This window comes from Balaenoptera physalus (assembly GCF_965194825.1).
Source record: "Balaenoptera physalus genome assembly, chromosome: 10".
Classification (NCBI taxonomy): domain Eukaryota; kingdom Metazoa; phylum Chordata; class Mammalia; order Artiodactyla; family Balaenopteridae; genus Balaenoptera; species Balaenoptera physalus.
In genome coordinates, this window is record NC_138889.1 from 14845034 (window position 1) to 14870675 (window position 25642).

The 25642-nt window shown below is 40.2% G+C and overlaps 1 protein-coding gene across 8 annotated transcripts in view; it reads left to right on the forward strand.

The window, feature by feature from the left end:
- The first annotated feature begins 7847 nt into the window (after positions 1-7847).
- The window catches only part of DDX6 (DEAD-box helicase 6), a 34873-nt gene continuing 17078 nt past the window's right edge, over positions 7848-25642 (forward strand). For 2 of the 8 annotated variants that reach the window (XM_082411107.1, XM_082411114.1), the window contains exons 1-5: positions 8626-8753; positions 11321-11795; positions 14447-14510; positions 15471-15575; positions 24746-24875. In XM_082411107.1, the coding sequence (XP_082267233.1) occupies positions 11596-11795; positions 14447-14510; positions 15471-15575; positions 24746-24875 (499 nt within the window). In that variant the 5' untranslated portion in view covers positions 8626-8753; positions 11321-11595. Of the gene's footprint in view, positions 8041-8440; positions 8538-8625; positions 8791-9506; positions 9590-11320; positions 11796-14446; positions 14511-15470; positions 15576-24745; positions 24876-25642 lie in introns of those variants that run through there. The other 6 variants (XM_082411110.1, XM_082411109.1, XM_082411108.1 and 3 more) reach the window with 6 other exon arrangements.

Sequence of the window (25642 nt, forward strand, 5' to 3'; positions counted from 1 at the left end):
TCCTGTTACACAACATAGTTATTTGGTATTTCTATACATTTCAAAATGATCACAGTAAGTCTAGTTACAATATGTCACCATACAAAGAACATCGTTATCGACTATATTCCCCACACTGTACATTTCACACCCATGACTCATTTATTTTGCAACTGGAAGTTTGTACCTCTTAATCTCCCCGCCGATTTCTTTCTTCCCCTTACCCTTATTCAACAGCATTTAATAAGCATTTATTGTGTATCTGGTATAGAATAAATGAATGAATGGTGAATAAATGAACAAAAGAATAAATGGTTGAATGAATGAACAAGTAAAGAATTACAGCTTGTCATTGACACTAGAAACAAGATTTAACTAAAAATCTGATAGCAATTATATCTTTAGCTACCCCACCTTTAGCATCGAAACCTTTAGCTGCCTAGATCACTCACTATAAAAATAGCTATTGTTTATTGAGGCTTGCAATGAGTTAGGCCCTATGCTAAGCAGTTTACATGTATTTCTCATTTACTCTTCTCATAATCACCCCAGAGGCAGAGGTATCATCCTGATTTTACAGATAAGAAAACAGGTTTAGGGAGGTTAAATAGCTTAGGAATTCAAGGTCTTTTTATTCCAAAGTTAGATCTCAACACTATGCATAGTTTTCACTCTTCCCCTACTTCCAAAAGACACTATGCTTTTGCATAACCATTACTTGATCTTTTGAACCTGTACCCTGAAAACATTACTGAAATTGTTAGGATGGAGATATCTGAAGCTCCTCCTTTTGCTGGCTGGAAGAACACAGAGGCATGCATCTACAAATAGGGAAGGTGATCTTTGACCCTGGTGCCACCAACTGTGGGCACCTAACCTGATATTTCCTACCATTGTCATCACTTCACTCTTTCCTACAAATTACCAGCCAGTAAGTATTGAGCATCTCAGTTATCAACCAATTTATAAATATGAACTAGTTTTGTTATGTGGAATGGAGAATTATTAGACATGATACTTGCCTTGAAAGGGCTTCCAATCTAGAAGAAATAAGATCACAAAAAACTCAACAAAAGCAAACTAGCTAGTATGTACCTGGGTACTAAATGGTGTGGCACAGTCTATAATCAAAGAGCTTGGGAGACATGACATTTGGAGTCAACTGGGGGCAAAGGAAAGTAACATTTATTGGACTTTTTTTTAGCCTAACACACTTACAATGTGTTAGATATTGTGCTAGACTCTTCACATACGTGATCTCATTTTAATGTATCATCCAGTTTTATTCAACAAACACTTCCTGAGCTTTTACTATATTTATACAAAATACTAGGTGTTATTGATGAAAGAAATAGGAACATGACTTTGTTTCTGTCCTCATTGAGCTTAGAAATAAGACATGTGTACAAATGGCTATGATACAGGGCTTTAAACAACAGTGACTGTATAATTTATTGTCCAAATTGGGATGCTTTTGAGAATAAATAAGAGCACTATTAATAATTACTGTGGAACAACCCAGGCATTAAACCCAGACTGCTCTGAACAATCCAGGTTGTTATCACCTCGGCAAGGAGAGAGCTTGAAGTGGTGGCCAAGCACAAAGGAGCCAGGGGGCTGAATCAGCAAAACCCAGTGCTAGAAATGGGTCATTTGGGCTTGCTGCTTGGGAGGGCACAGGCAATAAGCATGTAAACAACATAATTTCAGGTAGCTTAAGGGGGTAAAGAGAGGGGGGAAGGGGACTACTTTAAAAGGCATGGCCAGGGGAATTCCCTGGCAGTCCAGTGGTTAGGACTCCACGCTTTCACTGCCGAGGGCCAGGTTCAGTCCCTGCTTGGGGAACTAAGATTCCACAAGCCACACGGCACGGCCAAAAAAGAAAAAAAAAAAAAGAAGCATGTTTAGTGGGAAGACATTTCAGAGGCAGTAACATTTAAGCTGAAACTTGAATGATGAGAAGAATCAAGAAATTGAAAGACAAAAAGAAAAAAAAATCACAAGAATGGTCTTATCTCAGCAGTGATCTGAAGGTCAGTAGTCCCAACCTCCCACTCCTGGGGTTTGGGGTGAGGAGGTTTAGGGGCCTCCTACTTAGTGTGAAGAGAGATGAGGGGGTTTCAGTTTTATTCTGTAGGTAATAGAGAATCATTAAAGAGTCTTGAACAGAACAGTGATATGAGTGGAAAAATTACTCTGGCACTAGTGTATAGGGTGGGTTAGAGAGGCGAAGAGGTTGAAGCAGGAAAGCCAGGCAGCTATTGAAATAGTCCAAGCAAGAGAAAAAAACTCCTGGATTGGGACAGTGGCAGTAACATTGGAGAAATAGAGATGGAAGTGATACCCCAGAGCAAGAACGTGTAGGATTTATGCTAGGATGTCACCTATCATAGTGCCAGTCCCTAGGAAGCCCTCAGTAAATGCTAGCTCCTCCCCTCCCTCACTCAGCAGGTAATGGGAGTGAGGGAAGATTGTTTCTGTTTGTTGTTTAGAATCGAGAAAAACCTGGGCAGGAATCCAGTTTCAGGTTAAGGGGAAGAACCAGTAGAGAGGGAGATATCAAAAATGTAAGGGAAAGGGGGTTACCGATAGCATGTTTTATTTAAAAAGGGATAGATGTAAAGGTGAATATAGTCTTAGATAGGAGGTGTGATACTTCATCCTCCAAGACAGGATCAACAGAAGTCTGTCGAGGGAGGTGGAAAGTCAGTGAAGCTTCTATGGAACATCTTTGATTTGAAGGTGGGCTTATGGATAGAAGAAAATATTTGGAACGCTTCCGTGGGAAACAATTTGTCCAACAGCTGCTCTCACCCTTGGTTGAATGTTAGGCTCTTCCTGGGAGCCTTAAAACAAAAAATGATGCTGGACCCCCAGCCCCAAAGATTCTGATTTAATTCCTCTGGGATGGGGCCCAGGCACTGGTGTTTTAAAAAGTGCCTGTGTTGCTGTTAATGAACAGCCCTGATTGAGAACCATCAGAAAGAGGTTCGAGGGCCTCAGAAATGGCTCAGGTATGGGAGCAGGGATTTGTTGTTGAGCCAATCAGTCTGGTTACAGGGCTCTCTCCAGCACCAACTTTTCTGGAGCAGAAGCTGTGAAATTAGAGCATGGTTCTTGTTTACTGAGGTTGGTAAAGCACTAGGCTGAAGAAGTAAGAGGTGATAGAGGTTGGGGGAAAAGAATTGGCCAATCACAGATTGTCTAATCTGACAGAAAAAGCAGAGGTTCAGATGAAAGTCGATAAAATAATAATAGCAACACCACATAATTTTTTCGAGTGCTATCTACCAGCTGCAAAAATAAAATGATTTATACAAATTCTCATTTACTCTCACCGAGCTCTAGGTCCTCATTTATTATCCTCATTTTATAAACGGGGAAACGGAAGCTCAGAAGTTAAGAAAGGTTCCCAAGTTTATGGAGTTAATAAGTGGCAGAACTGGGATTTGAACCCAGATCTGACTGACTATAGAACCTGAGCTCTGGTTGGGCAGGAACAAGGGAGTGGGAAGGAGGGAAGATAAGAGCCTGTAGGAATCTGCTGGGTTTGAATGGGCTTGAGATTGGCCTCGAGGAAAGGAGATGAGAGGGTTTCTGAGGGAAACAATGGAAGGTGAGGGAATGGGTCCTGAGCATTGGAGGGAGAGTGGGAAATCAGATTGGATAGGCACACTGACAGGCCCAATCTGTCAATGGAATGTAGACTCCATGTGGCAAAAAGGAACTGGGCGACACTAAGGGGTTATTTAGGAGGTGGTTGACGTGATAAAGAGTAACCTTAAAATTTATCAAGCAGATAAAGAGCTAGGAAGGTCACTGAGGAGAGCTCTGCACTGAAATACTTTTTTCTTCCTTTGTTCCCTGTCTTGTCCTGGTAGCCACAGATGTGACTTAACCCACCCATGGCACTCAGGACTGCAGACTGCCCACTCCTCAGCTCTAAGCTATCTTTCCAGGGCTCGTACCTAAGATCACAGTTCTATGTTCAAGGATTAATAGAAGGCTCTGCAGATTGACTAGTGGCTGGAAAGCGGGGCTGGGCACTTTGTCATGTTTGTTGCTACCCCTGCAGAGAAGGTTATTCAGAAATATAATGTTGTTACAAGGTGCTGGGTACAAAGGAGGCACCGTACACATCCCAACACCACGAGAATTCCACAGGATTGCCAGGGACCTCCATCAACATCACTAATTAGCAACTGCCCCTGACCTAACTCAGAAAGTACCCAAGAGCACCAAGCCATCTTCGATGCGGACGGTGTCAGTTCTTTCTTGATTTGAGTAGACCAAATTAAATTTATACCTAAAGAACTAGTTTCCAGATTTCAGTGTCTTCCCAGCCCACGTTGTTTTCAAATTAATGAAAATTAAAATTGCTGGTGCACAGTAAGGAAAACTGAAGAGGCAAAATGAATAGCTAGAATTCTCTGAGTGATGACCAGAGCACAAATAATGCTGGGACCTGATGAGGCCAAAAGACACCTAGTGAGCTTAGCTAGCTGGTTGTGGTAACCTGGGAAGGGGGAGATGTTATCTGTCAAAGGGAAGATAAATCCTGCAAACCAAACCTGGCAGTTTGGGGAAAATGTGTTTAACCCACTCACTTCCCTCCTTATTTGTAATGTTGCTTTCCTACTTTTCAACTTGAGTTTACTCTGGAAGTGGAACATTTATTCCAACAAAATGTGCCCGGTGTGGTCTCTCAGAGATTAAAGACATCTGCTTAGTAGGCATTAACTTCAGTGTAGTACTTGCACCTCTCTGAGGATGTCTTACTAAGCCCTCAGTAGGCTGAGGCTGCTTCATTTTCTTCAGGTATGTAAACTGAAGAGGCAAATTTTACCTGCTCTAAAGTCCAAAGAAAATGGTACTTGGCTCCTTGGGCTCATTAGCCTTTAGTCTTAGTTAGTTATTACCAGATGTTGCTCAGGCATATTTGGAAAAAAACTTTATCTGTGTAACTTTCTTTTGGAAAATCAGAACATTATACTGCAAATTGTGAAGGAGGGGAAATGCTGTACTAGAAAGCTTAGCCAGGTGTGACATAATCATTTTCTTGAGGATGTGGTGTGGCAAACTTTTTTTCTTCTAGGTAATGAACACATTTGCTTGTAGTTTGAGTTTAAAAAAAAAAAAGCTGGGGCTTCCCTGGTGGCGCAGTGGTTGAGAATCTGCCTGCCAACGCAGGGGACATGGGTTCGAGCCCTGGTCTGGGAAGATCCCACATGCCGCGGAGCAACTAGGCCCGTGAGCCACAAGTACTGAGCTTACGCGTCTGGAGTCTGTGCTCCGCAGCAAGAGAGGCCGCGATAGTGAAGAGGCCTGCGCACCGCCATGAAGAGTGGCCCCCGCTTGCCGCAGCTGGAGAAAGCCCTTGCACAGAAACGAAGACCCAACACAGCCAAAAATAAAATATATAAATAAATAAAAGATTACTATTAAAAAAAAAAGCTATTATGTTTCCTTTAAAAAAAGTGTAGACCGTCAAAAGTGTGAAATCCATTTTAGCCTGTTGAAAATATTTGGGTTTTTAAGATAGCATCACAGATGTATATATTCCAGGTTCAAATTACTCAGAATTCTAGATTCTAAATATTATAAACTGAAGTTGAAATCAAATGTAAATTAACCTGTGATTTTTTTTTTTTCTTCTAGTTATTTTTAGGTAAATAACTGAGGATAGGATGTGAGGCTGGCAAACAATATTCGCTGGGAGGACCCTTATTGTCACATCTCATTCTTACACACACACACGAATCCTGTTGTGTTTTTTAACAGATACTGAAAACCTCAACTCTATTTGTGAATCTTTTTCTTTTTTAAGATATCTTTCCTACAGACAGAATCTCTAGCAGCCAGCCAACAATCCAGGCCTAACACTTTAGCTAACAGCTTCATGGTTCAAAAAAAGTAGGGTGGGGGAAGTGAGAGTGAGTAAAAACAAAATGAAAATGACCAGTATGTTTTGGGAAACACTTTACTACAGTTATTAGGTGACCTCACTGGGGATAGCACGCCCTCCAGAAACCGTATTTACCACGAATCACCCAAACTATTATATTCAATAAGGTCAAAGGGCTGATTTATGTAATATTTTTAAATTTACATTTTATAAATATAAGGATACTGTGTGTATTATCAAATAATTCATTTGTATTTCTAAAGTGTCATATTTTCTATCGTTCTTGTTAATCTGTTTGAACTAGGGAGAACAAAAGGTATTGAGATAGTTGAATATTGGATCCATCAATCACTAAAATTGAACCAAGAAAAGATCCAAGTTTTCATAGTTTAATTCTATACCATCCATACTTCTCACCAGAAAACTGATAAGGGCTGACATAAATAACTCAGTTGGAAGGATATCTGACTACCTTATAAAAACATTATGCAGAAACTTTAAAGGTGTTAGCCCTGGCAGGATTCCTAGGTGAGAATAGGCAGCTATACCATATTCTACTTTTGGTGGCCTCCTCACTTTTGGTTTTTGTCATGACCTCAACCAGGCCCCCTTTGAAGGTTTATTTGTGAACACAAACCTTTCTCCTTTGGCTGGTCTCATTTTTTTAGTGGTCTAGGGAAAGAGACCGAGGCAAGCTGTGGCCTATTTTAAATCCTTAGGTTCCCTTCCCTCCCACTCCTTGCCCTCCTCCCCTCCACATTCCTGCTACATGGAAAGGCAGTGGGGCCTCATACCTCAACATTTTATTAAAGAACCACTTAGCCATTCTCTCACCAGGATGGGCACAAGATGCTGGTTATTCCCTTAGATGAGTGGGTTTTTAAAAAGCTGGGTGGGAGACCCCATGCTACAAATTTAATTTAAAAACTGTTAAAGGAACCTTTTTTTAAATCTCAAGAACAGCCTTTTCACACTTCTCTACCACCTTTCCATTGGCTGTGTGTAAATAAACAAAGACCACCAAGTGAGAACAGGCTATTTATTCAAAGCTTGCTACAGCAAGGGAGACAGCCACCTTCACTCAGCTTGGGACTTACAGGCCGGCAGTAAAAAAAAAAAAAAAAAAAAAAACAGGGGGTGGGCGGAGTAGGCTTCAGGGTATGCTCTGATTGGAGGTTAACTCGGGGAAGCTGGAGGCGGGTTAACTAGAAGCCGGGCATCTAACGTGATTGGTTGGGGGGGTGGAAAACATATTTGGCTTTCTCTGATTGGTCCCGAGTTGGTAACAGGGGCAAAAATTTGGGAAGCTGGCAGTCAATGACCGACTCCTGCCCGTTCTAAGCTGATCACTGCAGAGGCTGTGGTTTGGCTTCCCGTGTTGGTTGCAGCAGAGGTTGTAGGTCGTAGTTCTGTTGTCAACATATGGTCCCGTCATTGCCCTGTATATTGTCTGTCAACTGGGTGAGACCCAGGTTTTTATTTTCCCTTGACCTAGATAACTTTCTAGCTTCCGATTTTTGTTTTACCTGGAACAAGATTGCATTCCTATTATTTCTGTTAAGGATAAACGGAGACATTAGGATATGGAAAGTATTTATGGGAACAAATACATAAGTGTCTTTCTGATGAGGGTCAGGCTGGAGAAAGAATCACCCTCGGTCCTCTGATTCCCCATTTCCGTACAGAACTCCTATTACCATTATAACTGACTCCTTAGTAGCGTTTCCTTCCTTCGGGGGAGGCTCGGCCTCCTTGGTTCCCTCTCTTTGAGGACTGCCCTTTGGGGCCGAAAGAGGAGGATCGCTGCTCCAGTCTCCCACTCCCCTTCCCGAAGCTCGCTTTCCGGGTTCCGGCCCGGGTCGCACCCCCGCTACCCAGCACCCCACCCCCGTCCAGTCCTCTTACAGCGTCCTCCACCCCCGCCCCCGCCCGCCCGCGCACAGCGCCCCCTGTCCCCCGCCCCGCGCCCTCCCCGGTGCTCCCCACCGCACCGGTCCCGGCCGGCCCCCCTTCCGGTTCCCACACCCGGACGCGTGCCGGCGCCTCCGGACCACTGGTTCCGCGCGTTCCTGCACGGAGGCGCGCCCCGGAGGGGCTCGAACGGACGCGACCCCCTTGGTCCCGCAGCAGCCTCCCCGGCCCGCGGGAGATGTCAGGTCAGCTCTCCTGTCCCCGAGTCGCTACCAGGTCCTTGGTCAGGAATAAGCAGATCCTTCTCGGGTCCCAAGCCCCCGACATCCATTCTGGGGGGACTCTCCCCAGCCACCATTCCCCGATCATTTCTCCTCAGCTGTGGAAAAAGCAGCCCTCCTTTCTCTTCAGAAAGGGACCCGTATTTTCCCTTCAACTTCCATCAACTTGGGCCCCCGCGGGCCCCCAGTCGGTGGGAAAGCACTACCCTCCATTTTCGCCTCAGGGAGGTTCCTCGGCCCGGATCTCTCCTGCCACGAATCAGGAGAGGCCGAGGCGCCGCGGCGGGCTCAGCGGCTGCAGCTGGGCCCTCGCCATCTTGCGCGGAGGAGGAGCCGCGGCGGCCGCCATGCGGAGAGCTAAGGGGCGGGGGCGCTGCGGGCGAGGGAGGGGGCGGGGGAGCCGAGTTAGCTCGGCCCGGGCGGCGGCTTCGGCGGCGCCTTGAGAGCGGGCAGCGGCGGAGGTAGGGCTGGGCGGCCCATGGAGCGGGCGAGCGCCGGCAGACTGGCCCACTGGCCCCCGGCGTGGAGCGGGGCGTGGGGCGGGGCGGGGGGCGGCCGAAGCGAGGGGCCGGGTGGGGGCGGGCGGAGGTTTCCGAGGAGGAAGGAGCCGCCGCCATTTTGGGAGCTTCGAGTCAACAATAAAGGACCGAGGGTACAGAGCGGGAGTGGCCTCAGTGGTAGGACTCGGGCCCGAGCCGCGAGGAGTGGGGTGAGGTGAGGGGGTGGAGGTCGGCGGTGCAGCGGGGGCTGCGGGGAGTCCCCCCCCCGCCCCGGCCGGCGTGGAGGGCGCTCTGAGGCGGAGGACTGAGGCCTGGTCGGGCCCGGGGGAGGAAGGCGGGCGGCAGTTGTGGGGCGGGGGCGCCCGGGAGGAGTGGGATAGAGCACTGTTGTGCCCGACGGGGTCCGGAGGAGGAGCGGGAGAATTCCTCGGAGGAGCTTTGTGGGAGACGAGGGAAGGTGGGATCGTAGGGGGTGGCAAGGACTTAGGGAGATCGTGGAGGTTACAGGATACGAGGCGGCCCTATAGGGGGCGGCAGGGATATGCAGTAGCGGAGGGCTGGGTTTCGAAGAGGACCGGCTGCTTGACGGAGTAAGGCCTTGCAGGTCGATAACAAGGGGGTGATTATGGAGCCCCAGAGTCATGGAGGAAAGGAGGGGCCGTCTGACTTAAGGGTTTCTCTTCGGGGCCTTTTGGGGGAGCCCCTATTGTTTCCTACCCGCGGAGCTGGTTCCCTGCTCTTGTTGCGCAGATACGATTGCAGGGCCCCAACCCTTTTGTGTTTATGGGCCCAGGGAGCTGACTCGAAGTGTGTGGGTTTGGGGGGGGGGTGTTGAAGGGGAGGGAAACAAATTATTTGCCTACAGTTATGGGGCTCAAATCATTGGCTTGTTTCTTTCCCTTATCGCTCACTCCCCTTTCTCTTCCACAGTCCCCTCGCCCCTTCAAAATAGAACGGTCACTCCAACTTGCAGACCGAGCTTAGAGAAACTGCGCTGCATTCGCACACAAAAGGTCTTTTTGGAGATGACGATACTGTTTTGGGTGTGAAACTGTCCATTGCTAACTACAATCTGGGAAGTGCTGTAATTAACTCCGCTAGGGGTTCCTCCCAACTCGTCTCTGTTTCGTTCGTATTTTTGAAAATGTAGAAATATAACTTGCAAATCTAAATTGGGAAGGGGTAGGAGGAATATTTCTTTTCCTGAGACGTAGAGCTGCAGTGCTGGTTTTAGCTTAATTAAGAGGGGAGCAGTTATCACATAGTCACATTTTGGATGCAGGGAGGTATGAGGTCTTACGTGCATGATGGACAGTAATGATATCATTTAATTTTTAGAAGTTGTCACTTTCATCCTCTTAGTGCTTGCAAATAAGTAAGTCTTCTGGTATGAAGTAGGTGATATCGCTGATCATAATATAAACCTGTCAATACAGGAAACCAATTACTACCTTGCACTGAAATTGGGTGGCTCTTAACCACCCTCTGCTTAAGAGGTCACTCAGCTTCTGGGAGACTTGGAAATATACAGCTTTGTGTACGTGATAATCAGGATTTGCTTGTGAGCAACTTTATTTTCAATTAAAAAAAAGACATCAAAGAGTTTTTTTTTTTAATTTTATTGTTTGAGAAACCTTGGTGTATGGCAGAAACGCTAATTAATAAGCTAGTGTATATTTGGTAAGAAATGTAAAGGAGTCAAAGAACAAAGCAAACAGAGTAGCCTTTTATTTTCTGGCCTTTTTCCCTCTGGCTTTTAAATTATGTTTTCATTTACTTCCTTTAAAAATAATTTTATTTGGGGAATAATTTAAAAATTTTTTAAATTAATTTAATTAGTACTCTGGGTTTCCTGGAAAGTTTGATTAAAGTTACTAGTATCTTTAGCCTTTCACAGATTTTTTTTTTTTTAACACAGGTAATTTCCTTTTTGTGTTTTTGTAATTTAAAAAAATGCTACTTCAAGTTGGGATATACTTTTTGAAAAGTGTTATATTTAAAAACGTAGAAGTTTTTTTAGTATTCAGTTTTAATTAAGGTAGCTAAAGGTTTTCTTGGCTGTTTTTCAAGCAAAAGATTTTGACATGTAGACATAGTTATATCCCTTGACTGCTTCCGTTACTCTTTTAAAGGGCAAAAACTTAAGGGAAAAAAAATATTTTTCTTTATAAAGTTTAACTTATGTCGTTGAAATTCATAAGGGCATAAATGTGTTCTTCTGAAAGCATAAGGTGAAGTCAAAAGCTCAACTCTTCAAGGATTCTCAGTTGTCAGAAATAGAAAAAAAATTAATGAATTGTCTTGCCTTGTTCATTTGTAGATTTACATTAAGTTGTGTGATACTTCATTGAGTTGTAATGCAATTGAGTGTAATGACTCATTGACTTTAAGAGGTGGCAGGGACTTCAGAGAATTCATCAGGGAGGAAATAAGGGAAGAGATTGTCATTTGACAACTAATGCTAACTTAATCACAGTATCTTTCTACTTGGTATTCTCTGGGTTGCTTTGAACTGACAGTTTAAAATGTTTGAGATCGGTCTTGGTGCAGGTTTGGTTTTTGAGGCAGTTCATCTTTTTGTGTCTTTCCTAGCTTGGCTAGTGATTTGGTCTCAGTGCAGCTATATTCTTAATTCTTTAATTTAAAAGAAGAGAGTGCTTCTAAAGGAGTTCTTTAAAAGGGAAACAAAATTTTTTTTTCTAATTTTACTCTGTTTGCTAATTTAACTTTTTTCTTTGTTTCAGACTGAAGTGAGCGAATTCAGATATATAACTCAACCTTGTTAGAGGGCTTTATTAAAAAATAAAGAGTTGATTCTGTGCATGAGAGCAAGTTACTGCTGCTTACCGTTCAGAGACTTACAGGTGCTTGCCTGCATTGCAATAAAGGACTCATATATTGAGCAAGACTTATATTTATCTCTTCGTTTTGGAGAGCCTAATAAACTGTTATTACAGTTTCTCTACTGACTTTCAAAAGTTTTGAAGTTTGAAAGAGACATCTTTGCAATTAATACAGCATGAGCACGGCCAGAACAGAGAACCCTGTTATAATGGGTCTATCCAGTCAAAATGGTCAGCTGAGGGGCCCTGTGAAGCCCAGTGGTGGCCCCGGAGGAGGGGGCACACAGACACAGCAACAGATGAACCAGCTGAAAAACACCAACACAATCAATAATGGCACTCAGCAGCAAGCACAGAGTATGACCACCACTATTAAGTAAGTGTTAGAATAAATAATAAACACACTTGGGGGACCAAGGAGATTTATTTTGTTAGTTTGTTGTTGACTACTTTGTGTATACCTTAGTTTAACCATTTTGATAGCAAATAGAGGACAGATGCCTTTGTTTTATGGCCAGCAGGTATTTGCAGTAGAAGAATGTATTTCTGTCATAACTAATTCAGGTTTATTAAGTAACTTAACAGGCACAGATTAATATATATTAATTTTGTGTAGACTATTTTTCGAAACATTTCTGGCTTTCATAATGAGCTCAGATTCATCTTGTTTTTGCCAGTATGGCTTTTTCCCTAGTGTTGGAACTTGACCTTATCCTAGTTTGAATGGCAGTTATAGCCAGTTTCACGTTTTAAATTTAAAGACTTGCCCAGCCTTCTGAACTTCAAACATACTCATAGAAAATTTATCCATAATTTTTTTTTAGTTTATGACACTTTGCTTTTCTGCCCTATTTATTTACTTTTCAAATACACTTTCTCCTCCTCTTACACACAAAATAACAAGCAGTTTATGTCATAGGGAACTCAGGATTTTGAACTCTTGTAAACACATCTCTGAATAGTCCCAAACCCGTTTGACAACTTTTAAAAACGTAAGAGCCTCATCTTACTACAGAATATTTTTTCTTTTAAATTTGGAAGTGTGTAGGCTATCATCTTTAGGTGTACACTTTAAAGTATTTGGTAACTATGACTCCAAAGAATCAGTTAATAGAAAACATTCAAGAATCTTGACCCATTTGAGATTTGTCTTTGTTAAAAATCTAGCCATGTAAGTTGATTTAACCTCTAGAAATCTTCGTAAGATGATAAAACTCTTTCAAGGAACCAAAGCTTGTGTTTTATTACAACCTAGATCTTTTCCATGCTTAAAAAGTACTTACTAAAGAAAAATAGTCCTAACTTCCAACAGAATTGGTTTGGTCACTAGGAGAATTGGCATTAATGCGTATTATTTTTGAGATGAATATTTTAATTAGTATAGAAATCAAGAATATTTTCTAAATTGCAGTTTGTCTTGACAAAATATGAATAGGCTAGCAATATTTAGGCTACTTTTAATCCTTAATCATAGAAACATAAAGCTACACTGTTTCATTTTGAGAGTATTTTCTACTTGAACTCAGATTTGAGACAGCAGTGGATTTTGCCTTTTTTTTTTTTTTGCTTTTCCTAGGATTAATGGTTTCTTTTCAATTCCGTGAATCTTTAAATCTCAGTTTAAATGTCATCTCTTCTATGAAGACTTCTAGATCCCATGGCTCAGAGCTCTTCTAATACCTATCTCTATCACTTATTTTCTCATTAAAAATTTTTTTTAACCTCCTAAGATTATACATTTTTTTTGTAGGCAGATTTTGCGTTGTATCTTCCCGCATTTTTATCCACTATTTAGTGAATTTGGCAATGTGGCAAGCTGGCTTACTAGGATGTTCAACTGACATTTTTGTTTATACCAAACTTTGCTATGGTATGGACTGGGGTGAAAGGCTTTAGTACCCTTGGATTGGTAGCAAATAGTTCCCTGTGTTACAGTATCTGGGATTATGTGGGACCGAGCTTTAAGTAAAATATATGCTTATCTTTCTAAATCAAGACTCTTGAGATGTTTGGGGTGCTCTAATTGTATCAGTTATTGCAGTTAAATCAGTGAAAGCCTACTTATTTTAAAGACACAGTTGAAAGCATTGTCTGCTTTATTGACAGTCTTTTTTCTGTTAGATGCTTTGGGTATTGCATTATTTGAAGTTTTTACCTGACCAAAAAGAAAATTTTTTATTACGTTTTCTTTGTTGTTTTCTTTCATGGTTTCAGGCATCCCCAGTAAAAAAGATAAAGAGAGATGTTTACTAGCAGCTAATGTCGAGTTCTTCTTTTGCCAGGCACTGTGCTGAGTGCTTTATAGAAATTATTTTATGTAATTTTTATCCCATTTTTTATGTGAGAGAATGGAGGTTTAGAAAAGTAACTGTTCCAAGGTCACAGAACTAATATGTAGAAGAGTCAGGGCTTGAACTCAAGTCTGAAACTTTATAGATTCCTTGGCTTTAACTAGTCACCAAGAGTTACAAACTCAGATGCCTATAGGGGACTGCCAGATTAGAGGGTACTTGCCCTATTAAAAGGCATCAACCACTTGATTTTAAACTCCATTTACTAAGCTCTGTCAAACTATTGCCATGCAGAAATTTGAAACCAGTGTTGCTAAAGCTTCCAGGTTTTTTCAAGAAAATCCAGAATCTGGACTTTTACACAAAATCTCCTAATTTTTTAATGTTGGCCACTAATTTAAATTAAAACACACACTATATAGGTCAAACAAAACATATGGGTTACCAGTTTTGAAAATGGTTGGACTGTATACAGCACTGCTTCTCTTAAGAGGATGGATACCTTACTCCCTTCTATTCTTGATTTTTTAAAATTCTCCCTAGATTGTTGTGCTTTGTAAGAGAGAACAGTTTTTCTAAAATTGTTTATCTCTTTTGTTACCTGTATTCTTAAGTAAATGGCAGTATGTTAAACTTAGTGTGGTTTTTAGAATTATAATCGAGATGAATTATCTTTGTATTTTAGAATACTAATGCTGTGAATTCTGATACTTCAATTTTACTGTATTCTCTCTAGACCTGGTGATGACTGGAAAAAGACTTTAAAACTCCCTCCAAAGGATCTAAGAATCAAAACTTCGGTAAGTTGGTTGTAACATTCAAGTGGAAAAATGATGTGGAAAGTGAAGTAGTTATTTAATGATAACAGGCACTGTGTTTACTCTTAAGTAAGTTGAAGTGGTTGAAATTGTATAACTCATGTATGATGAGTTGCCCAAAATTTCCACTATTTGGAGGAATTAGTAATAATGTGTATGTATACACATTATTGTAGTATATAATGTAATATTTAATATACAGTATACAATAATTATCACTATATATAGAGTATTTAATATATAATTTATATATTGAATATTGTGTTTATACGTATATATATCTTATCTCATTTGTGGAATGCTTTTATGGTTTTCAAGGCATTTTCTCAAAATTCTCTTGTTTCCAGCAGCACAGTAAGTTTCAGGGTAGGTATTGTCCACATTTTGTGGATGAGAAAACTGAAGTTGAGAGGTTAGTTCTCTTAGCCCAGTGTTCTCAACCAAGGGCAATTTTTGTCCCCTAGGAAGCATTTAGCAATAGCTGGAGACATTTTTGGTTATTACAGCTGAAGGGATGCTACAGAACAGCCCCTTACAGCAAAGAATTTTCTGGCCCAAATGTCAGTAGTGCTGGGCTTGAGAAACCCTGGTTTAGACTAGGATATTTGTAGGCAGTGCATGGTGGAGCTAGGGTTTGACTTCACATCTTGTGGTTTGATACTTATATAGAAATAACAGTATTCCATCAGTCCTTAGAGAAAAATGACCACAGGGTGGCTGGTCTTTCCCCAAAACATAGTTTTTAAATGGCTTGTGTGTGTTAAAGAGAGTGGTTATTTTTCAGTTGAACTATAGATCAAGACAGAGAACTAATCTGCATATATTTATATTTTAAATGGGGTAAAGAATTAGTCTCTCAAACACTTTATTAAGCATGCTAATTACCAAAGGAACCCAGTTGTACTTCATTCTTCTGATGTTTGTCTGTTTTTGTTTGACCAGGATGTGACCTCCACAAAAGGAAATGAGTTTGAAGATTACTGTTTGAAACGGGAGTTGCTGATGGGAATTTTTGAAATGGGCTGGGAAAAGCCATCTCCTATTCAGGTATGTTCCCCTTTTTTATCATATGTATAATGTTATGAGTTAAGCGTTAACACTTTTTGATCTGCGGGAATGGTACAGTGAAACAACAATTCTCTCCAGTTTGTATACACACACATATATATATATGTACACACAGGCATACACACTTTCCGAACCTTTAAATGGTAAGTTACAAAATCATGGCCCTTTATTTCTAAATATTTCAGTGTGTATTTCCTAAGAATAGGGATAGTCTCTTGAATAATCATAGTACGGTTATGTTCAGTCAATTTAACTTTAATGCAATATTTCTATCTCATCTGTCATTTATAGTATTATTTTTAATTGGCCCCCAGATTTTGTCTTAAAGCATGTTTTTTCTCTTCTGTATAGGGCCCATCCTAGGATCAGGTATTGCATATAATGGTTACATCTCTTTTAGTAGTGAGCATTTCCCTATTCTTTTTTTGTCTTTTATGACATTGACATGTTAAAAATATGGCCCCCTTCCTTTTTTTTTTTTCCTCCAGTAGAACATTCCTCATTTTGGGTTTGTCTCATGTTTCCATGTGATTAGATTCAAGTTATGCATTCTTAGCCAGAATACTGCAGAAGTCACATTTGAAGGGATAGTGTTCATCTGTTCCTCAAGGGTGATTTTAATTTTGATTACACTTTTGAAGTGGTGTCTTGATTTTTCTACTGTATAATTATTGCTCCCCCCCACCACCTTGAAACTAATAAACAGTCTTTGGGGAGCATTTTAAGGCAATGCAGATATACTACTCTTCATAAAAATTTCCCCCTAGCTCCTCCTTATGTATCTATATATTATCAATGTGGACTCATGAATTACTTTTTTTTTTAATGGTATTTTTTTATGTATATAGATTTATTTATTTATTTATTTATTATTTTTGGCTGCGTTGGGTCTTCGTTGCTGTGTGTGGGCTTTCTCTAGTTGTGGTGAGGGGAGGCTACTCTTCATTGCGGTGCACGGGCTTCTCATTGCAGAGCACGGGCTCTAGGCGCACGGGCTTCAGTAGTTGTGGCACACGGGCTCTAGAGCTCAGGCTCAGTAGTTGTGGAGCATGGGCTTAGTTGCTCTGCGGCATTCGCAGGCAGACTCTTAACCACTGTGCCACCAGAGAAGTCCCTTTAATGGTATTTTTGTGCTCGAATTGTCCCATATTTGGCCAGTGTGAGCTCCTTCAAGCCAGTTCCTTTGTGTTTGTAATGTTCCTCTTTCATTTTTTTCCTCTGATAGACTATTTTATAAAGCAGTTTTAAGTTCATAGCAATTGAGCAAAAGAGATTTTTCATAAATCCCTGCCCACACTCATGCATAGCCTCCCCCATTATCAGCATTCCCCACAAGAGCAATATTTGTTACAACTGATGAACCTGTGTTGACACATTATCACCCGAAGTCCATAGTTTGCATTAGGGTTCATTCTTGGTATTGTACATTCTGTGAGTTTGAACAAATGTATAATGACATGTATCCACCATTATAGTATCATACAGAGTAGTTTCACTGACCTCTGTGCTCCACCTATTCACCCTTCCCTTCCCACTTCGTTTTTCTTGAGCACTTCCTTTTTGGTATATCATGATGTCAAGCTTATCTGTAGAGCTACCCTTCCCTAGCCTCAGAATCAGCTATTTCTCCAAGGAACTCTGATTCCAATTAGTGGGGAGTAGTATTAGGGACCAAGATCTAAGCACTAGGTGCACTCTTTGAGTGGAAAGAGCAAGGAAATATATGTATGTATACACATACATGTCTGTAGACCTAAACATGCATTATACATACACAGATTTGATAAATGTGTTTGTTCTCTTCACATAAATTGAAGCTGTTGAATCCAAGCTGTACTCGGGACAAACTCTGTGACATCATTGAGTACTTTTTCATTGAACAAACATGTATCAAGTGACCTAGAAAGTGTTAGACCCTGAGGGTGTTATGATGAACAAGATAAATAGGGTTCCTGCACTCAATAAGGACAGCTTATTGTACAGGTAATTTCAGTGTAATGTAATGGGCACATATATGTAGTTGAAATTGCACATGTATGTAGCCACTAGGGAAGATGGAACAACATGGAAGAAGTGATCCATGTTCCAAGTGGGGAACACTGGAATGGTGATTGCCTGGGGATGAGAGTGTGCCTTTGTGGACAAACTGAAAGGAGTTTGTTGTGGTTAGAGAAAGTATCAAGATAAAGTTATACCTCATCAGGCAGTTTGAGTGCAGATATCAAAAATATTTAGGAATCTACTTTTCTATAATATAGTTCATGTTAATCTATTTTATCTATAGGAGTGAAACACTTTATGGGCACTTTTCTACTGTATCATTCAACTTTGTATCTCTAGTACTTAGCAAGGTGCATGGCAGGAAATAGGCCCTCAGTTGTATTGCTTTGTTGGAATTAATGGTTAATGGATATCTGTAAGCGAACTTCGTCTAGAGAAGTGTTTGAGAGCACTGTCTTTGCGGTGAGGCTGCGCAGGTTGAATCCCAACTCCACTCCTAAGGAGATTATTTAAATGTCTCGAAGCTTCCGCTTTCTGACCTATAAAATTGATAAAATAGTATATACCGTTTAGTTGTTGTAAAGATTAAATGAGGTAATTCATGTTAGTATCCTAACTACAGTGGCTAGTAGGTGACAAATGCCCAATAAATGTTATGGGGTTTTATTTTATGTAGTAGTTTTATCAAAAAAGGAGATTGGTTCATTTAGCAGAGTTAATTCTCAACGGACGCTTGCTGACTCCTGTTTCACACCTTTGTATTAAATTTTAAAATTCACTTTGTTATTTGCATTCTCAGTTTGGTATAGCATATAGATAATTAACTCTCCAGCCACTTAGCCAGTCTATCATCTAGCTTTTTCTGTAAAGTAGAAATGATCTCCCTCACAGGGTTTTTATTGTGAGGACCAGAGGTAGTGTACAGGCATACCTCGTTTTACTGTGCTTTGCTTCACTGTATTTTGCAGATACTGCGTTTGGGTTTTTATTGGTTTTTTTTTTAAAACAAATCGAAGGTTTGTGGCAACCCTGTGTTGTCACATGATGGTTATTATTTTTAAATTAAGGTGTGTATATTGTTTTTTTACACAGTGCTACTGCACACTTAATAGACTATAGTATAGTGTAAACATAACTTTTATATGCACTGGGAAACAGAAATATTTGTGTGACTCACTTGATTGCACTGATCTAGAACCGAATCCGCAATGCTCCAAGGTGTATTTTGAAATAGCAAGCAGAGTATGAATATAAAATATTATTCTATATACCTGAGACTATCATTCGCATTGCTTTTTCCTACACTATTGTTTTGCCTGAGAATCCATGGAAAACACAAGATAACATACTTCTTAGAATCATTCAGTGTAACAAACCATAAATACTAGGACTTTAGAACCAAAAGAAATCTAGAAGACCTCTAGTAAAATCCAACCTCGTGACTGACATTCTTCTATTCTCTTCTTGTCTACCTTCTCTCCTCACTTTTTTTTTTGTTATTTTTTTTCTTTTCCTAAAACATGTCTATTGTCTTTATAGTACTTAGTTTTACAGTTTTATTCAGGTTTTTTTTTTCTCTCCAGATATAAAATCCTCTTGATCAGATGGGTGTCATATGCATTTGAATCTTTTTTAAGAGATCTGACTTAGTTGCATTTTGGCTATAAGATTATTGGAAAATGAGGCACTTAAAATCTTTTGAGATGATATAATTTTACACTGACAGGCTGGAACCGGATATACTACAGATTGCTTCCACACATCTTTCTTTGGTACAGCCATCTGTGATTCTAGTTCTAGGTCTGAATGCTGTGCCCAGTAGCATAACCATGCCATTCTAAGGCCTAGCTTTACAGGAGTAGAGACTTCTTTGGAGGACCTAAGAGTCTGTTATTCTGCTTAACATTGAGAAACCTTATATTAACTTGGGGATGATTGGTGACAGCTCTTGCTGCTTCCAGACCTTAGGCACAACTTTTGAAGACTTTTTAGGTAAGAAGGTGATGGAATGGCAAGTAGTTCATTATTGAGGGAAAAATGGAAGTTCTTCTTTTGGCAACCAAATTTCATATCAAGTCGGGAATCTCAAATTATTTTGAGAAATTATTTTGTTAACCAAGTCTAATTGGTCGTTTATTAAATTTATAGTTAAGAATTAGAGCATTCTTAATTCTTTTGTAATTCATTCCTCCTGCTGACATGGATTTATTGCCAAAAGAATTATTTTCCTAAATTCTCAAAAAAGTCTTTAAATGCATGTCTTCATTGGTTACTATGGTAAAATTGGGGTGTGTTCCTTAAGCTGGAGATGTTCTTTTTGAAATTACTATCTTCCATCTGCTTTTTTTCTGGGTAGCAGTAGATGTCTTAACTATTGCTTACCTCCTCCACAGTACCCATATTTTTTTCCCCCTGAAATTAAGGTTCTTAAATTCAACTGGTCCTAGGAAGTAAAAAGCAGCAGCTACTCTAAAAGCAGCTAGCTGGGCAATTTGGAGCCTTTTCAGGTACTGTACTTTTGTAAAATGCCTCTCAGTACTAGGAAATTGGAAGGTATCCCATTCTTTGGTTGTAGGCAACAGAAACCAACTTGGGTTAACTTAAGCAAAAGGAAATTTATTGAATATAAGGAATTCACAAGATTAGGGAGAAGTCTGGAGAAACACACTTGGCATTGGCCAAGAACCAAGGCAGCCCTAAAGGGCTCAGGAAGCTGTAAATTGTTATAGGATGCACTATAGCAATTTCGATTCTTAGCAGGGAGCATTCAGCCAGCCTGACTTCAGTCAGTGTCCTCCATTTAGCTGAGGAAGTTGGCTAGACTATCCATTGGGGTGGGGAGGATGTAATTCCTCAAAAGGAAAGTTAGGGTGCTACTAAGAAAGGGAAATGGATAGCAGGGTTATAAAAACACAATAAATACATACTTACTCAGTCCCTAGACCTTACAGTGGAACATGGACTTTGGAGAGCTAAAGTGGCAGGATCGGACCTTAAGGTCGTGGGGTTGTTTCTGTTTTTTTGTGTTTGTTTGTTTTGGTTTTTGGTGGGTTTTGGTTTTGTTTTTGGTTGCTTTGTTTTGTTTTTGGTGGCTTTAGGGTATAAATCACACAGCACACAATTCACACATTTTAAGTATACAATTCATTGTTTTTTAGTATATTCACAGTTGTGCAGTCACACAACTAAAACAGTCAGTTTTAGAACATTTTCATCACCCCAAAAAGAAACTTCTTTAATAAACACCCTTCATCTTCTACTAGCTCTAAGCAACCACTAATCTACTTTCTGTCTGTATGGATTGGCTTATTCTGGACAATTTCACGTAAATGGAATCATACAATATATGCTCTTTTGTGACTGGCTTTTTTGACTTAGCATGTTTTTAGGGCTCATCCATGTTGTAGCATGTGTCAGTACTGCATTCCTTTTTATTGTTGAATAATATTCCACTGTATAGCTACACCACGTTGGTTTATCCATTCTTCAGTTGGTAGGGTTGTTTCCACTGTTAGCTGTTATGAATAATGCTCCTTTGAACACTGGTGTATGAATTTTTGTGTGGAGATATTTTCATTTCTCTTGGGTATATACCTAGGAGTAGAATTGCTGGTTCATATGGTAACTCTTTAACCTTCTGAGGAACTGCCAGACTGTTTTCCAAAATGGCTGTACATTGTACTTAGTGGTATATGAGGTACTGATTTCTCTGTTTGCAAACCGAAGTTCAAATCCTGGTTCTGGCATTTCTTGCTTTGTGACCTTTGGTAAAACAGTCTGAGGATCCATTTGTCAGTTGTAAAACAAAAAGTACCTAACTTGAAAGGATATAATTAACGTTAAGTATCTAAGCATAGTGTCCACCACAGTAAGTTTTTAAAAATTATTTAGCTTCCTTCCTCCTTTCTCTTCTCCCTGGCAGCTCCCCATGACTTCCTCTTGGGTTTCAAAGCTGTCTGAGTTGGACTTGAATTCTCTTGCTTCATATTCCTTAATCTTCCTAGCAAACAGTGGTAAGAGATGGTGTGGATATACTGGATTTCCTGACTGCTAATCATAATGATCACCATATGAGATGAAATACAGTGCATCTTAACTTACAGACTAGCTTACTTTGTTAAAGTCCTATCCTTAAACAGTTTCTGTAGAGCATAAGTCCTGTCAGAGTAGAGGAATAGAAGTCAGTGAATGGCTTTTAAGTCAAAAGATAAACCCCAAATAGGAATTAGGATACCCCCAATCTAATTCTATCCTGTCTTACTTCATTCAGAAGTCTTATCTTTTTTTATTATTATTAATTTTTATTGGAGTACGGTTGCTTTACAATGTTGTGTTAGCCTCCACTGCACAACAAAATGAATCAGCCATACACATACAGGTAGCCCCTCCCTTTTGGACTTCCCTCCCATTTAGGTACCACAGTGCATTAGGTAGAGTTCCCTGTGCTCTACAGTATGTTCCCATCAGTTGTCTATTTTGTACATAGTTTGAATAATGTATATGTGTCAATCCCAGTCCCTCTTTCCCCGCCCCTTTCCCCCTTGGTATCCATACATTTGTTCTCTACGTCCAAATCTCTTTCTGCTTTGCAAGTAAGATCATGTATACCATTTTTCTAGATTCCATATATACACGTTATTATACGACATTTGCTTTTCTCTTTCTGACTTCACCCTGTATGACTCTCAGTTCATCCGTGCCTCTACAAATGACCCAATTTCGTTCCTTCTTATGGCTGAGTAATATTCCATTGTATATATGTACCACATCTTCTTTATCCATTCCTCTGTTGATGGACATTTAGATTGCTTCCATGTCCTGGCTATTGTAAATAGTGCTGCTGTGAACATTGGGGTGCATGTGTTTTTTTTGAATTATGGTTTTCTCTGGGTATATGCCCAGTAGTGGGATTGTTGGATCATATTGTAGTTCTATTTTTAGTTTTCTAAGGAAACGCCATACTGTTCTCCATAGTGGCTGTATAAATTTACATTCCCACCAACAGTGTATGAGGGTTCCCTTTTCTCCGCGCCCTCTCCAGCATTTATTGTTTGTAGATTTTTTGATGATGGCCATTCTGACCGGTGTGAGGTGATACCTCATTGTAGTTTTGATTTGCATTTGTCTAATAGTGATGTTGAGCATCCTTTCATGTGTTTGTTGGCCATGTGTATGTCTTCTTTGGAGAAATGTCTATTTAGGTCTTCTGCCCATTTTTGGATTGGGTTGTTTTTTTGATATTGAGCTGTGTGAGCTGCTTGTATATTTTGGAGATTAATCTTTGTCAGTTGCTTTGTTTGCAGATATTTTCTCCATTCTGAGGGTTGTCTTTTCGTCTTGTTTATGGTTTCCAGAAGTCTTATCCTTTTAAAGAACCTGATTCAGGAAGTCACTGGGAGACTACCTAGCCTTTTTTTCTGCTGTAGAACTGAGTAGTATGCAGGTAGCCTGTTTAAAAACCATAGAAGAGAATGAACCCATGGGGATAATGGGCCTTCAGGACAACAAAAGATTAATAGAGTTGACTCAAAGTAGGGGGGAAGAGATTAAGACCAAAGGGTCAAAACCAAGGTTTTCTTCTTTGACCTGCTTTACCATACATAATAAGCAGACTGTTTAATGCTGGCTGTAGGAACAAGATAATAGAGTATTGTCACTGGATCATTTTCGCAGTTGTTCTGGCAGCTATGTTAGTTATTCTGACCATATGGAACCCATCTGACCCCTGTGATTGGGGTTCTAGAATAAGAGTCATGGTGGGAAATGAAAGTCATGATGCTTATGATTTAGATATTTCTCCAGTAACGGTTTTTGTTTTTGTTTTTGTTTTTGTTTTGGCTGCGTTGGGTCTTTGTTGCTGTGCGTGGGCTTTCTCTAGTTGCGGCAAGCAGGGGCTGCTTTTTGTTGCGTTGTGCAGGCTTCTCATTGCAGTGGCTTCTCCTGTTGCAGAGCCTGGGCTCTAGGCGCGTGGGCTTCAGTAGTTGTGGCACAAGGGCTCAGTAGTTGGGGCTCAGTAGTTGGGGCACAAGGGCTCAGTAGTTGTGGCACACAGGCTTAGTTGCTCCGAGGCATGTGGGATCTTCCCGGCCCAGGGCTCGAACCCGTGTCCCCTGCATTGGCAGGTGGATTCCTAACCACGGCGCCACCAGGGAAGTCCTTCAGTAACAGTTTTAAAGTGCTAGAGATACTTGTTTTTGCTGATTAGCTCAAGCATAGAAAGAACTAATTATTTTAGTGATTGTGAATCTCTTTTCCTAATTTATTTTCCTAATTTTCTAGTTTTAGAAATTAAAATGTTTAGTTTTAGAAATCGAAATGTTCTGCTTCCTCTCTGTTTATACCTGTTTTACTTTTTAAATTTCTCTTCGTTTATGTGTATTTAATATTTAGTAATTGTTAGGAATCCTTTGCTATTGTCTAGGAAATATTATAATAAGAAATATTGTCTTCTGCAAAACACATAAGACAAACTAAGCCAAATATGAAAATGAGAAGTCAGCCTTGGTAATGTGACCATGGATCAAGATAACTGGAATAGAGTTGAGACTCCAGTTGAGCACATCTCAGGACAGAAGTTGGCTGTGAGACAGACATTGGACATTATGTAATACGATTTTTAAAAAAATCAAATAGGACCTGAGGTTAAACTTTCCCAGCTGATTCCTGTTTTGTGTAGGGATAAATTGTCCAACCTACAATTTTTCATTGTGGTCAAATTGGTTTACTAGTCTCAGAATATCTTATTACAGTCTTTTCTTTGAATATTGTTTGTGCTGTCTTTTCCTCCAGTTTTTAATTGTGAAATGTCCTTTGCTTTTTTTTCCTCTACGTATTCATGATGTTAGCCCAAGTTACTCTTCTTGGTTGTTGATGCTCAGCTTCCTTAGACAACACATTTGCACATGCAGACTTACATATACAGTTTTTTTTATTACTTGAGTATGTATTTTATAAGCAGTTCTGGTAAATGTCAGTTGATACTGATGGTGATGTGGACTGGTCCTGCTAATTTATTTGGTCTCTACTTATTCTTGTAAAATACTTCATAATACCAAAGAGCTATGTATACTTTCAGTGTGTTTTAGAGAAGAATTTGCTTATGTACTGTATTTATTCACAAATAATTTGCATTGTCTTATCTCTTCTAGGAGGAGAGCATTCCCATTGCTTTATCTGGTAGGGATATTTTAGCTAGAGCAAAAAACGGAACAGGCAAGAGCGGTGCCTACCTCATTCCCTTACTTGAACGGCTAGACCTGAAGAAGGACAATATACAAGGTTAGTTGTTTGTTTAAATTGTAAATGGCGATTTAAATCTTGGAGCTATTACCATCTGTTTTTTAGTCAGAACTTAAATAATCTGGAATTCGTATTTATCCTTTTCACAGTTTTTGGCCTGGTTGTCTTGTAAAAATGATCCCTAACTTTTTAAAGAGATTTCTAGTTTTCAAAGTTCTTTTACATATTACACAGCTATGACAACATTCCAGTGAGATAGGCAAAATAAGTATTATTGTCCTATAGATAGGAAAAGCTAAGATCTTGAGAAGTTAAATTATCTGACATAGATACTTACAAACTATGGAACTGAAATGTTTCTTGTGACAGCCCTGTGTTTGTAGAGTTCCTTGTAGAAACATGAACTTTTTCTCTTTAAAGCCTTGTGGTTTGGGGATTTTAAGAGCTTAGGCAGTAGGGAAGAAACAAATTTCCATAACTGTACCCAGAGTAAGCTAATAGAGTTAAGTTTTCATCTCTGAAGCTTTTTCTTAAATTTTCAGCTATTTTTTTCCCCAGCTTTCTTTCTTTCTTTCTTTCTTTCTTTATTTATTTTTGGCTGTGTTGGGTCTTCGTTTCTGTGCGAGGGCTTTCTCTAGTTGCGGCGAGCGGAGCCCACTCTTCATCGCGGTGCGCGGGCCTCTCACTATCGTGGCCTCTCGTTGCAGAGCACGGGCTCCAGACGCGCAGGCTCAGTAGTTGTGGCTCACGGGCCTAGTTGCTCCGCGGCACGTGGGATCTTCCCAGACCAGGGCTTGAACCCGTGT